The following is a 14,567-nucleotide window of genomic DNA, read 5'->3' as shown; positions in this document are numbered from 1 at the left end:
TGACAATTGAAATAAGAATTATTCAATGCATGACATTCAGTTGTCAAAATATTTTTCCCAAGATACAAGCGCAGAGTTCTCTGGTTAATAATCACTCACTAAACAAATAGATCCCTCCATAATCGAAGGACTTGTTCTGCCTAAACGTTCTTGTTTTACTGTGCTTGGATTTGGTTCAGTGTTAAATTCAGATTCAGATTTTTTAACAATACAGGAATTGACACAGCAGTTCTTTCCTTTGTTCTGTTCTAGCCCTTACTCAGGAATGTATGACAGCAGCGGACTTACAATCACAGGAAGAGGATCACAAGTTCAGTGATGGCTCAGCAATAAATTCACCACATATAATGTCATTTTGCTTTTTTATTACACACACACACACACACAGTGTGACAGTGGTGACAAAATGGTGTAAAGTACAAGATGGTGTGAATGAGTCTGATATATAGTTATTCAGACTGAATTCTTTCTGCTCTGCCTCCAGGACACATGATGAATATATTTGGATTTGAATTTACAGTTAATTTTGTGATCGTTATATCTGACAATATTGGACTGATATCTGCAATGGAAAATGAAAAAGACCAAAAGACGACGGACATTTTTGTCCAATTAGTTATTTGCTCAGTTAATTAAAATGGAGGCATATATTCTGTGCTCCTCAGCTTTTTCAACCTCCCCTCACCACCACCACCACCACAGAGGCTAAAAATATCTGTGACAGTGTGAGATTTTTTATTTTTATGTTTTTGTTTTGTTCTGTTTTGTTTTTGTTTTTTTTGGGGGGGGGGGGGTCTGTACGTTGTGTGGGGCCACTGGGGGCCACTTTGCTCTTATAAGGCAGGTTTCTTAATTGTGAACCTGTATTTATACATAATAACGAGCACAATAATAATTGATCTACTTTTAAAACCTTCAGGGGGCGCTACTTGTAATTTCAGCCATGACTCTAACTCGACTGGCGAATGTGAAGTAATCTAATAATATATTGCGCATTTCCTTTTATTTATTTTTAAAAATAAAAGTATTATTGTAGCACTTCAATCCTGGCAGTGGTATGGGGTGTTGGCGCTTTTATTTTGAAGTTATGATCCTGTTTTTCCGGAGTTACTCGTGCTAACTCTGACTGTGCTAACTGTGCTAGCTGCTATCTGTCAGCATCACCCAAACATTAGCTTGCTTAGTACCGTGTAGCTAGCTAAACTGTCCCCAAACTCACACAAGATAATCTATGAGTCGCAGGAGAAACTACAGTTTCGCTGAATCGAGCCTGACTCCTGAAGTTCACGGCGCATTCATGGAGCCTCCCGGGTCCGCAAACCGAGCCGACGACGATTTCCTGGAGCTGGAGCCAGACGAGGAGCTACTCTGCTCTGTCAGCGACATCACCGAGCATCTCGGCAGAAACATCACCGTCGTGTTGGAGTCAGCGCTGTCTGAGATCCGCAAAATGGTAAGCATCCGGATCCGTGTCCTGAAAATGGAGCTACGGGAGAAAACCGAGGAGATCGAAGTGCTGAAGGCGAGGCTAGATACAGTCCAGAGGAACTGCAGGGACCCGTACACCGGAGCTGTGACCGCAGAGCCGTCTACAGAGGCTGGCCTCAAGAAGCCTGACTTCAGCTCCGGAACCAAGCACAACAACACCGACCCCCGCAGAGCCAAAGCCGTCATGCCCGGGGTAAAGAAGGAAAACATAGACGCGATCTGTGACTATCTGATGAAAGACAAGAACTCCAGAGGCTGCACTGACATGGAAGCAGACCAGAGCAGCTTGACTAGCAGCGGGAGGGAGACTCGACAAGACCAGGATTCTCACTCTCTGAGCCTGTGGCCTGACAGCGGGATGGTGGGCTCCGGGCATGGCCACGGAGACCCCGAATCCACCACGGACGACATCTTCAGCATGCTCCCGTCTGGAAGTAAACGGATGTATGACTACGAATGGATCGCGCCCATTGAATATTCATCAGACTTGAAAGGTAAACAGGCTCTGCGGTCTCAAAGGTGCCACACAACGTGGAGACAGGGCTCTCAGTTACTGTTAGGTCAATGCAGACAGTAAAATACAGGAAGATCAGGACGTCCAGTGACACTGACTGACAGAAGAGACACCTCACCTAAGATGAAGTAAATTTCACATATAACACCAAAAAATGTACCTGTAATTTTGAAACTCTGTCTTTGTTCAGTGTGATGTTTAAATGATCAGTCTGTCAACATCTTTATTAGAGCTTGGGCCAAGCATGCTGCAGACTCGCTCACCCTGATGAGATAGATATAGAATGACAGACGAGTTAGTATCAAAGTTAAGTCCTCAGCTTAATTTCCATAAAATGTAGGTGGGGACCCATTTAGTCAAAATCATATATTTTATATCACTTGTTATATCTTTTATTATCAAATATCAATATTTCATTATTTAGCCATGAATTGATTCAGCAGATAATTGAGTCAGAGGAAATAACTGAAGGTGACTGCTATGCACTGCTAGATACAACAGCATCAAGCACATCTGTAATTTGTTCAGTTAAGATAAGGCCACTATCTTGCCTGTTTGTAGTCATGGTGACCACTGGCTGAATTGACTCTGGTATTTTTCGTAGTTATGAAGGAACCTGAGTGTGAGAACACCCTGACTGCTGAGACGGACAATGATGATGAAGATGAGCCACCAAAGAGGGAAGGAGAAAGACTTGACCAGGCCCAGGTTCCACTCTCACATGTCCAGCCCCCTGACTTCTCTATGGAGCCCCAGAGCTCCTCAGCAGAGGGAGGGAGCCCCCTGGGGGACAGTGCAGAAAGGCCTGAGGCAGGTGGGTGAGGTGGGGTGGGAGAGGGATAAAAGGAGAAACACTAATAAACCAAAATAAGGATAGAGAGATCTTGTGGAAACATGGAGAGACAGTGTGAACCATGTGGAGAGATTGTGTGAGCCATATTAACTCACATAGTCCTGGTCAGGTCCTCGCCCAGTTCTGGTAAGTTTTGGTGGACTCTGAGGATATGGACTCTATGCTGGTACCTCCTTCAGAAACCGTCTTTGTGCCAGGTCAGAAGCTCTGACTGTGCAGGTTTGTTACTGCTCAGTGGTGACTCCTCTCCTCGCCACAAAATAAGCTTTGGTGTTCTCTGGTTTTTCAGTGCCCACAGTCTGAACTTAAGACCAGGTGGAATCTGATTGAGAACTGACTGCTGATCACTGAGGCTACTACCAAGGGGGTTTTTTTTTCAGCATTGTGTGCTTTTAAAAATTCACACTGCTCTGTTATTTCAGGTCAACAGTTCCCCAGTCACACCTACATCTGCTCTTTGTGTGGAACCTTCTGCCCTGACTCTGTGTTCCTAGAGGAGCATATTAAACTGATACACTCAGACTCTGCCGAAGCTCCAACTCTCCAGGCCCTGCAGTCCACTTCCTCTGCAGCACCCATAAGAGACAGCAGCAGTGACTCCAGAAGGGCTGAACAAGGGCAGAACGAGGACGGGGATGGTGTTGGCATCAGACAGGGAGGGGGCCCTGTGAAAAAAGAGATTAAAAGTGAGGGGGGATATGAGTGTGGAGACTGTGGTCGCCATTTTAACTACCTTGGTAACCTTCGGCAACACCAGCGCATCCACACAGGAGAGAAGCCCTTCATGTGTCCAGAGTGCGGTGAGAGGTTCCGTCATGCCGCCAGGCTAAAGAGCCACAGGCTGGTGCATAGCGGGGCCCAGAGCCCCTTCCCCTGTCCCCAGTGTGGCAAAGGCTTCTCAGTACTATCTGGACTCAAAAGACACCAACGAGTGCACACTGGGGAGAGCCCATACGCCTGCCCACAATGTGGGAGGCGTTTCAAGGAGCTGGGGAACCTGTACACTCACCAGAGGATCCACAGCGGGGCCACACCCTATTGCTGCCAGCAGTGTGGCCGCAGTTTCCGCCACCTGGGAACCTACAAGAGCCACCGCTGTACCCTGGCTCAGTGAGACCTGTCTGCAGCTCACAACACTGACCTTGTGATCTCACAGGAAGCAGTGCTGACACTGTCTATGAGCTGCTGCCTGAAATTTCATGAAGACGTACTGCCATTCAGCTTTAAGGTTCATTCCAGACCTGTTTGAGACTCAGCTCCAGGTCCCTCACGTGCTGAGGTTTGCTGAGTTGACCTCAGTTGAGTTGTTGTTAGTCCTCCCCCAGCTGATGGTGACCGTCTCATCATGACATTCAGAGCTCTTTTCATTACTTTTGTTATGGTGAAATGAGGCAGCAGCTGAGACCTGTGAAATCATAACAGTGATGACACCATGCCAGTCAAAGCAGGATTCAGGAAGAAAACTGTTTATCACATGACCTGAAAAGACCTGAGACAAGGTGAGATATTGATCCCTGAGTCCTGGATCGTTTGAAATGAGACTCTAGTGCAGTGTTTTCCAATAAAAGACAGTATAATTCATTTTAGATTTTAGACTCAAAGGTGATGAAATGCTGTCATCATGTCTCTAATAGTCAGATCTGATCAATTACTACTGGTGAGCTCAGATTCCCATAGCAAATAGCCAAACACCTCATGTGATGTAGACTGGACTGAACTCAGACTGAATCCACATCAGACTTTGCTGTGTTCTCTATGAATCCATAAACTACTGGAAGATGAGGAATGAAATAGTGCAACCTGTGTCATTTGAGAATGTCTTACTGAGACACGTGGGATGTTGCCTGTAGGTGGTGCGGCTGGGCCTCTGGTACTGACCTGGATCTGGGATGTCACCATGTGGACTATGTGCAGAAGTACAACAGAGAAGATCTGGGTTCCAAGGGCCCCCCCATGTTGCAATGCTGTATGGTCAGGGTAATTTTTTTAAGCGGTGTAATCTCTCAGTGTAATTTTCATGCAACAGTATTTGATATGTTTGCCTGTATGACAACTAAAATTGTGTGATGAAGAATAAAACCTGCTTGAAGGAAAGTAAAAGGTGAAAGTGTTTTCTGGTTTCTGTCTGTGCCCAACAGTATTTGAATCAGTTAAACATTGAGTGTGCATCAGTAATGAGTCAGTACAAATCATAGTGCAAGAGAGTTAATTATGATTCCTCTGTGATAATTCTGTTCATTCTTATAATTATGTAAGGCTTCAGCTGGGGTGTTCAATTTTCTGCAGTGTGGGAAAGTAATGAGCAGTAGAAGGACTAAGGTTACTGTGTGAACAGCACTGTGAATGAGGACGGGAAGGATTGAAACCACAAAACTGAAACGTAACAGAAGTTATGTCACAGTGGCCACATTCTATCACATCATTTGTCTCAAATGAAAGTTTTGATGTTTGTGTGTTTGACTGTGTCTAAATTTATTCATAGTATTTATGTCATACTCGTAGCTTCTAACATAATGTCTCATGTAAGATGTATAACGTGAGCTCAGGAAAATTGGATATGCAGGGATTAACAGTGTGGGTCATGCACCATACTTTACTGTCAAAGAGACAAAAGAATATTGACCATTCTCACTCAGATGAACCATTTTTACCTTTGTACAGTCACCTTGGTACATTCTTCCATCGAGTTCCTCAAAGAAAACTCTGGTAGCAAAATGCAATCTGGGACACATTAATTGTAGTGAGATGCACAATCTCACAACTCAGTAAATTATATTTTAGTTCATTGCAGGTACAGATTTTAAAATTAATTAGCCCAAAGCCCCTGAAAGGTCAACAGATGACTCTCACATGAATAGTATATGGCAGTTTGCATTTATGAATATGACCAAATAAAACGCTGAGTCATTAACTATCAGGAAAAACCAAAGAAAAGGGAGACAGACAGGAGGTAAGGATTAAAAGAGCAACAATGAGAAAGGGTGAACTGAAACCAAGTGAGTTTAAATCAATTCAGGAATAGGTCGAGGCTGTTTGCTGAGAGGAGGCACAGAAGGAACACTGCTGCCAAAAGACCTCCAAATCAGAGGGATATAATATTTCTGAGTGTTGTGGAATATAAGGACCAGCGTCTAGGGATGAAACATTTGAACTGTACATTGGACCCTTTTGGTTTTACAGATATTTTACAGTTATCAAGCCACCTGAAGTCAGGAATAACATACGTCTTCTTTCTTTGTATTATTAATGATAAGTCGTGTTTTTTTTTTTTTCATATTGACCAAATGATTCTTATCTTATCCTTATCTATTTTTACTTTCATAAACATTGCCATAATTTGAAGTTATTATGTTGCAATGTTTCATTTATGACTATGTTTTCTCATAATTTCTCATATGGTCTTTTAGCGATGTGCTGCTTCATAGATATGGTTTAAATTGCCTCTTCATCCAATTACCCGGATGGCTTTGTGTTGTTGTCAAACTTTCTGTAGGATGAACCTGTAGAAGAATCAAACTTGCTGCTTGGTATCCTAAAATACAGATGTTCAATTTTAATTTAGGTGATTTTTTTCTTTTTTTTTATCTGCCCAAATATTTACAGTGAAAACATTTTTACAACACAAAGACAAACTGATGGCACCAGCTCGGAATTTGGTCTTGTGTCATTGTTTTGAATATGTAGACGGTGAATGAGATGGGCCAAGTTATGCACCTCCCTGCAGAAACACTTTCTAACTGTAGGGGAGGCTGCTGCTCTGCACAAAGTCCTGGCAGCAGCACAAAAACTGCTCCTGGGCTTATTTTGGCTATGAATGTAAGATGATGTGTAGATATCTATCTGTCTTTCTATTTATTAATTAATTTATCTATCTATCCATCTATCAATATACACTCTTAAAAATACAGTGGCTAATTAAAAAAAAAAGGTAACAATTTGCATGGATGTTTTCAAGTAATTCCAACTCAATCATTGAGTCAATCCCATGAAACTTTTATAGTTTGAATAACTAAATACTTTAGTACGACTTTGTCCTCTAAAAGGTGAACCAACTTAATTTTAATGAACAAGTATGTGCAATATTAAGTGGTCAAATTACTTAATTTAAGCGATTCAAATTAGTTTTTTTTTTTTACCCTTAAAAGAAACCAACAACATATAATCATTAAAATGATGAAGTAGATTAATAATCAAATAACTGAATGAAAGTACTACACTCTATGCATGTTAAAAATAGAAAAATAATAATTAATAGAAATAACAAATACAAATAATAACCATATGAAAAGTAATACATAAATGAAGTTTAGCTGATATTGGGGAAAAAAAATCATGAAATGGCTACATAGTCATTAGACACACCTTAAGGTGCCCCTGGACACATCATCAGTGATGTAACCTAGGATCACGGGATGGTTTCGGGCCTTTCAATAATCAGACCCCGTCCCCCAGGCGACCCAGCCGGGGCTGATCAGGCCCCAGCTTGTGTACAGGTAGCACTACCCTACTTGCCATGCTGCTCCCCTCCTGATCCACAGCCACCTCGATGCCACCTCTGCTGCTTCAGTGGCCAACTTGATGGCCCTTCGCTGACTGGCTCCTGTGATGCCCAACAACTTCTAGTCCCTGCAGAGGGATTGGCCCACAAACCCATCTCGATGGGTTGGCATCTTGCCCACCAGCCATTTGTCCAGCACTCCTCCACTAGCTCAGGGTACTTTGGCCTCTTTCTCTCATGAGCTTCTCCATATGGTCCTCCCACAGCACAGTGAGCGCCCAGAGAATTATCTGCTTGGAGGCTATTGAAGTGAGAATGATGTCTGGCCTTGATGGTGTCTTAGCGACTGCTTTTGGTAACTTCAGCTGCTTCCCTAGATCAACTTTCACCTCCCAATCAGGCACAGTTACCAACTCTGCCTTCCCCCAGGTGAAGAGGTTAGATGGGCTCGGCAGCACGTCATAGACCGCCTGGATCAAGAATTTTATCCAATGGGGTTCAGCTTTCCACAGTTCAGTCCATCTGACCTTGCGCTCCGCAGCTTGTCCTCATCTCACTCAGGCTCTCTGCTGCTGCATTCCCACCATCTGGTTGGACTGATTCTCCTCTACTCCTGATTGCACCTCCTCAAGGATCAGTGACCTCCTCTCTTTCCCCGCCGTGTCATAGTAAGGTGTTCTGCCGCTACCAAAGCCAGCTCTTCCCTGTGCCACTGAGCCAACCAGCACCCTTCGCCGTAGCCTTGACCCTGCAACATCCACAGCCACAGCAGCTCTCCATTTACGTCCCGTCCTGACCTCGATCCCAGCCTGGGCGACCTTTGGGCCACTGGACTCCTGGTATTGAAGCAGCTCCCGGGACAGAGTTGCCATGAACTCAGGCTGCATATATTCTTCACCTGAAAACACAGATTTTTTTTTCCAAGTTAAATACATAGGAATACTTCCACAAAAGAACAAAGAATTAAATTTAATCAACATAAACTCAATTGCCAGCTTATTCTGTCCACCTAACTTTAACTAATGGAGCCTTTTAAGTCTTGCAATAATCCTATCTACATTAGGGATTCATTACATTCAATTTCTGTTGAGATAGAGGTGTTGACTCAACTTTGTCATATGAGCATTATACAGACTGTACTTTGAGCTTGTTGTTAAAGGTTTTTACATTGACCTACTTCTGTTTACTACTTTACTTAGACGTATAGCACCTCTATAGTACAGTTCTAAGTCACAAACAGTGACCATTGTAACATTCATTCTGGAATGACTTATTGCAATATAAAACTGCAGGAGTTTACCAATATTTGAAGACGTCAATTTTAAAAACAAGAGTAACACAAAGTACAATGGTTGTAGATAGATAGATAAACTTTATTGTCATTCAAGTACGCAGGTACTTCAACTCTTTATAAAATTATTTAAAGAGACCCAACAGATCCCCCGATGAGCAAGCACTTGGCGACAGTGGCAAGGAAAAACTTCCTTTAAGAGGCAGAAACCTCGAGCAGAACCAGGCTCGGGGGGGGCGGCCATCTGCCTCGACTGGTTGGGTTGAGAGTGGGAGAGAGAGAGAGATAAAGATTGTAAATACTTAAAAAAAAACAAACAAACAAACCTCTAACTTCTTATACAATGGTTCAGTTCTGCAAATTTAAGTATTAAACAGAAATGGCACACAAACAATGACAATATTAGAATAAGATATGAGCTAAAGCAAGGTAAAAATGTGTCTTTATTACAGGTTAAATTATGATTTCCATGCAGCTGCTGCTGACCAGACTTTCAACAAGGTAACATCAGAATTAAATTAAGACAGATCGTAATAGGTATTCTCTTACCTTTGTGGTGTTTCAATTAGCTCTACAGACGCTCAGCGCCAATTAACATTGGCTACCGCTGTAAATTAAATATAAAAAAGACTGCTTTGGGGACACCAGCTATGCGTAGCACAGGCCATAACTTCAGTTTTAGAGATATGTAAATATAAATTAAGCTATTGCATTTTGTGTTAATACAGTTAGTAGCTGTTATTTAGATTTAGATTTAGATTTACATTAGAATAAAGCAAAAATAGTTACTCATGAATTCCACATCAACTCCCGTTTAGTTTTTCCCCCTCGCTCCCCTTTCTGTTGTGGCAGATGTGTTCTGACGGCAAAATAAGTAAACTTAAGTGTTGTACTCTGCTTTTGAAGTATGCCCAGTAGAAATACAAGTTATAGTAACTCAATACCTCTCTATTGTTGAGCAAAGGGGAAAATGTTTATTCAAAATATCGACATATATCTGAGTTAATACAGTTTTCTTAATTTTCATTTTGAACATCTTCTTAAAATGAGTTATCAACTGCCTAAAACATGTATATGTAACAAATGTATTTTTTATGATGAAAAAGCTCTTGATTTCAAGCTTTACTCACTAAGTCTTGAATAATTTCTTAGAGTGTAGTTACTTTTGGCAGCATGGCGGCATAGCACAGGTACTCCCGTTTCCTCCCGCCGTCCAAAGACATGCATAGGTTAATTGGGGACTCTAAATTGAGGACCAGGTTGAAACGGACACTCAGCCACATATGTCTGAGTGTGAGTGTTTGAGTTGTTTGTGGTTGTTCATCCCTGTCTGTATCTGTATGTTGGTCCTTTGTGTCACAGTCTGCTCTGCTTCTCAGCCACACCCCTCACCCCTCTCAAGACCTGGATCCACACCCAGCCCTCATCTGAACCACTTTTCAGAAAGACTTCCATCAGCAGTGACTTTGTGCCTTTTCCCCTCCACTGCACTCGCTGAGCCTGTTGAGAAGTGTTGAACAATTACCTGCTTACGAGTCCCACGCATCCCCTGCCTGCCTTGTCCTGAGCTAAATTGCTTGCTTAGCACATAGGAGCCCTGGGTTTGAATCCTGCTGTACTCACCTGCTCTGCTGCTGCTTCTTCTGGTTTGCCGTGTTCTTGCTTAACCTGTTGAATAAAGACTGTAAATTCGGGTTCATTTGTGCTGCAACTGGGTTCATTCTATACCTGTTACACTTTGATGGACTGGCGACCTGTCCAGGATGTACTCCGCCCTCATCCAGTGTCAGCTGGGATTGGCTCCAGCATCCCCCACAACCCGGAAATGGATAAGTGTTAGAAGATGAATGGATACTATTCTTTTAAACTAAACTAATTTGTGTATTTTGAGTTACTAAAGGTCATTATGATTCAGTGTTTTATATTAAAGAGAATAGAACAGAAGATATTTAAGCATCCCTATGCAGTGCATTCAAATTTTCAGCTTATCACACAACAGAAACAAATAAGAGAGAAAATGGAAAAAGAGTAGCACACAAAGCAGAGCCAGTTCTGATCAGGGGGTGGGAGAGATATCAAGAGGTGTTAAAAAGTTTAATGGCTGTGAGGATGCTCACTGCAGCAGCTCCTCATTCCAACCAGGATATCCTGGAGAGAGTGGTTGGCTTGTCCATTATAGTATGCAGCTTACTCCATGTACCCTTTACCACAGTACCCAGTGAGTCCAGTCTCCTGTCGAGCACTGAGCTGGTCCTAGTGACCTTTCCAGGCGCCTGCTTCCCAACAGACTGTAGCATAAAATAGGGCACTCCATAGCAATGGCAAATAACACCAAGAGCAAATGACTGCAGACATCACAAGATTTGAGCCTCCTGAGGAAGAAGAGACAGCTCAACTCGTGCTGGTACAGAGCATCTGTACTCTCAGACCAGTCCAGTTTGTTATCCAAAGCCACTATGAAGTATTTATAGGTCTGCATAGCCACCATTTCCCTCCTGTATGGAAACTGATTAGTGGGATAGCTTGACCTTTAACCAGCATTTCTTAAGACTTGTTAGTGTTCAGAAGGAGGCAGTAAAGATCTTTATTTGACATTACAGAACTGTATTATTTACTAAACTACTAACTACTCCAACATTTGTGCTTTAAGAACCAAAAACATCTCAGTGCAGTTTTACATCTCTTCCTTGTGACTTGTTAGGTGAGTTTGGCTCACAGCCTCTCTTCGGATTGGCTATTTTCTGAGTGAGTCGATAAAAAAATCATTTGAGATATAAAAAAAAAGGGAGCAAAAGACGAAATCTTGCAAGGTTGGATGGTAGGCCAAGGCAGTCAAAGGTTTTGAGGTTTGGCTGAGGGCTGGCTGCTTTGTTGTGTTGTAACAAAATTTCCAGACAATTTTATGGGACAAAGCGGGACAATTTTATTTTCCCATTGCACATGTCTAAACGTCATTGTAAATTCTTATTATTGTTGCTGTTGTTGAATAAATGAAAAGTTGGACATCTTGTCTTAAGTTTTCAGACTATTTAATGGGATATGACCAAAACACAAAAAAAAAATAGAAATAAAGAAATTATTAAGGAGTATTCCTCCACAAGTGTGCCAACAAAATAATTGTCAGAGTTATGATTACTTACACACACACACACACACACACACAGAGGCAGACAGGCATAATGACACACACATTTGCTACTCTTCCTATTCTTTTTTAATTTGTTACTTAATGTGGTTTCATTTAATCCTTAAATTTTTACCTAGACTCAGTCTAGAGACGAGTTAGTGGAATAATGGTCCAATTGTCACTGTTGAAATAAAGTAATTAATGACCCTCTTCTCTTGTCTATATTGCTGATGAAGCGCCAACAGAGATTGTAAGTTTGTGAATCACCATTGTCAGCAAGTTCCTACATTTTATATAACATCCAAAATATAATAAAAATAAAATAAATTTACTTTAAAAAAAATGTTTCCTTTAGAAATTACAAGCCAGGACTAAAGGCATGCAAAACCAAACCAAGACATTAAACAAATGAATCAATTCCAATTTATTTATTTATTATAGTTGAATTTTATCTTCATTGTTGACCGTATAACCCTATACTACTGAGTGAATAGAAGGCAAATGAACGCCCCACCACCACCACCACCCAAATAGTGTCCAAACTTCTGATTTGATGTTATATAATGCACTTGACAATTGGTAAGTAAATATGCTATGTATTCACATACACTGGTAACTTTTTATCTACAAGGTGATGCTGGGTGACTTTCCAGCCTTCCTCTGTACCCTCCTCCGCCTCAGTTCAGGCAGTGTTCAGGTATCTTTTGCACAGTGTTTTTTCAATGCCGCTGTTTTTCACATGTCAGTGTATTGGATTTTTTTCATAATGGATGTGGAAGTATCTGTAGAAAGATGTAAACTTCACCAAACCATCGAGAAGAAGGCAATGAATAAGACGTTGATTATCTTGAGATTGTGAACATGAACACAAAACACAATGTATGGCTGCTGACCTGGACTTTCTTTCTGAATTCTTGTTGAAATAAAATATACAAAAATAAATAAGCGAAAAAAGCTTTGTGAACTGGCCTCTTGTGCCTGCAGCTCCAGTTGGCGGTAATAGTAGTAGTAGTGGGCCATTACCAACTGCCATTGTGAGATATAAACCCATTTTCTCATCTCAACTTTGGGGTTAAAATTTAATATTTCAATCATTAAATATTTAGATATCGCTAATCTTAATTCCAAACACAATTTTCATTAGTCCACAGGTCCAGTATGGCTCTCAGGGGTCTGCATCCCTCTGCCTGCAGCAAACCTCAGTGTTATGATATGTTGACCTTCTCCAACAGAGTTGTCTGTTGCGTCTCAATAGATATTCTTTCCCTTCAAACTGAGCAAGATACTGAGGTGGAGTGTGAGGGACCCAACAATGCCTGGACAGATGTGGCATTAATCTGGGGGCATAGGTGCATCAGTCTACTGTTAGCAAAGGTTTCCATAGTGATGGCAACCAGCAGAATTGGTAACATTTTATGTGGGAGATTTGGCTAGAATGTTAATCATTTGTCTCTCTCTCTCTCGCTCTCTTTCACACAGATACACACAGTAAACTAGTGTAGCTGGGATTCAATGCCCCATAAAGGAAACAGGCCAGGGTCATTCAGTGTGGACTCAGTGTTCAGTGCCTACACAACCGAATGAGGGACTCCACCAAGTGAAGAAGTTCAGGTGCTGTCTGTTGGGTTCAAGAGACAGCCATGGCAACAGTTGCTGCTACAAAAACATAGCGAGGAAAACGTGGTTTCTCATAGTCATTGCACCGGCTATGCTTAACAAAACTCTCACCTCTCCTGCTGCAGGTTACATCACACCAAGAGCATATTGTGACAGGAAGTTAACCAAAAATCCAAATGTGTGGATAGGTAATTTAACAATATCTGCTCCTTATGAACCAGTAGTGGCCATGCATCAAACAGGTCAAAACTATGCTGATGCTTGCCTTGGCTTCATTTTGTTATAAGACAGTCAAACCGATGTCCGTCAGCCTCACAGATGAAAAAGCTGTGGAGTTGTTTTTTCTTTTGTTGTTTTTGTTGCTGTTCTTGGTGGTGTTTGGGGTTTTTTGTTGTTGTTGTTTTCGGTGCCAGCATGGTCCTTTAAGGAAAAAGGACAAACTTTAGCTTTATTGTGATTGTGGAGAACAGGGAGTAAATCAGGAAGGACTTTACAGAACAACAAGCCCAAAGTCCCTTATAATAAATGGACCTGGCAACACTGCAGTCAATAGACGCAGCGTCTCTTAAGAGCAGGTTGCATCAGTGTTTTGCACAAACAAAAGCCTCCCTCCCTTTTATCTCCTGAGAAGAAAAAAATTACAAGAAAAAAATAAATAAATGCAGTAGTGCCACTAATGACTGTAACTACCCTTACTATGAAACACCTGCAGGTGTCATTTCTACAGAACACACTGGTTACAAGTTAACCAGGGAATTGAAAGACAAAACGCTTCTATGCGCTGCAGAAAATTTGTCAAATAAAGTCCTCTTTTGTAATATCAGCCTTCCTTCTAATGAAGGCCCGGTACAATCCGCACTTGAGTAAATAAAAGCCCAAAACTTATGTCAAATGTACATACAACAGTGAAATGCTCACACAGACAAAAAAAACAATCTCTCAAATACAAAACAGGTCATCAGCTCCCTCTTCTGTATTGCCAGCAATAGTGGTTCTACATTTTTCCAACATAGTGCAATCACTCTTCTTGCATGGAGAAGTCCAAAATCAATCATTTCCAATTGCTTTGTTGTTCTGATATAGTCCAAGTATACAGATTGATGGCATCAAAGGAATATTACACTTGACCATCTGTGATACACATTACATTACAGTACATTTCCCCATAATATCAGAATC

The 14,567-nt window shown here is 41.6% G+C and overlaps 1 protein-coding gene across 3 annotated transcripts; it reads left to right on the top strand.

Moving 5' to 3' along the window:
* Positions 1-1,117: 1,117 nt before the first annotated feature.
* Positions 1,118-4,955, top strand: znf16l (zinc finger protein 16 like). Of its 3 annotated transcripts, none has more exons than XR_003842143.1 (4): positions 1,118-1,982; positions 2,607-2,816; positions 3,278-4,354; positions 4,706-4,955. XR_003842143.1 is itself a non-coding variant. In XM_029526556.1 (4 exons), the coding sequence occupies exons 1-4, from the start codon at positions 1,232-1,234 to the stop codon at positions 3,967-3,969; spliced, it is 1,614 nt and encodes a 537-aa protein (XP_029382416.1). In that variant the 5' UTR covers positions 1,118-1,231; the 3' UTR covers positions 3,970-4,955. The 3 variants fall into 3 exon arrangements, 2 of the variants coding, with proteins under 2 accessions (XP_029382416.1, XP_029382415.1); XM_029526556.1 differs by having other exon boundaries at positions 1,118-1,573; positions 1,613-1,982; positions 3,278-4,955; XM_029526555.1 differs by having other exon boundaries at positions 3,278-4,955.
* The last annotated feature ends 9,612 nt before the right edge of the window (positions 4,956-14,567 follow it).

Source organism: Echeneis naucrates, chromosome 18 (genome assembly GCF_900963305.1).
Source record: "Echeneis naucrates chromosome 18, fEcheNa1.1, whole genome shotgun sequence".
Taxonomy (NCBI): domain Eukaryota; kingdom Metazoa; phylum Chordata; class Actinopteri; order Carangiformes; family Echeneidae; genus Echeneis; species Echeneis naucrates.
The sequence above is the reverse complement of the archived record's forward strand: the minus strand, read 5'-3'. Positions and strand labels throughout refer to the sequence as shown.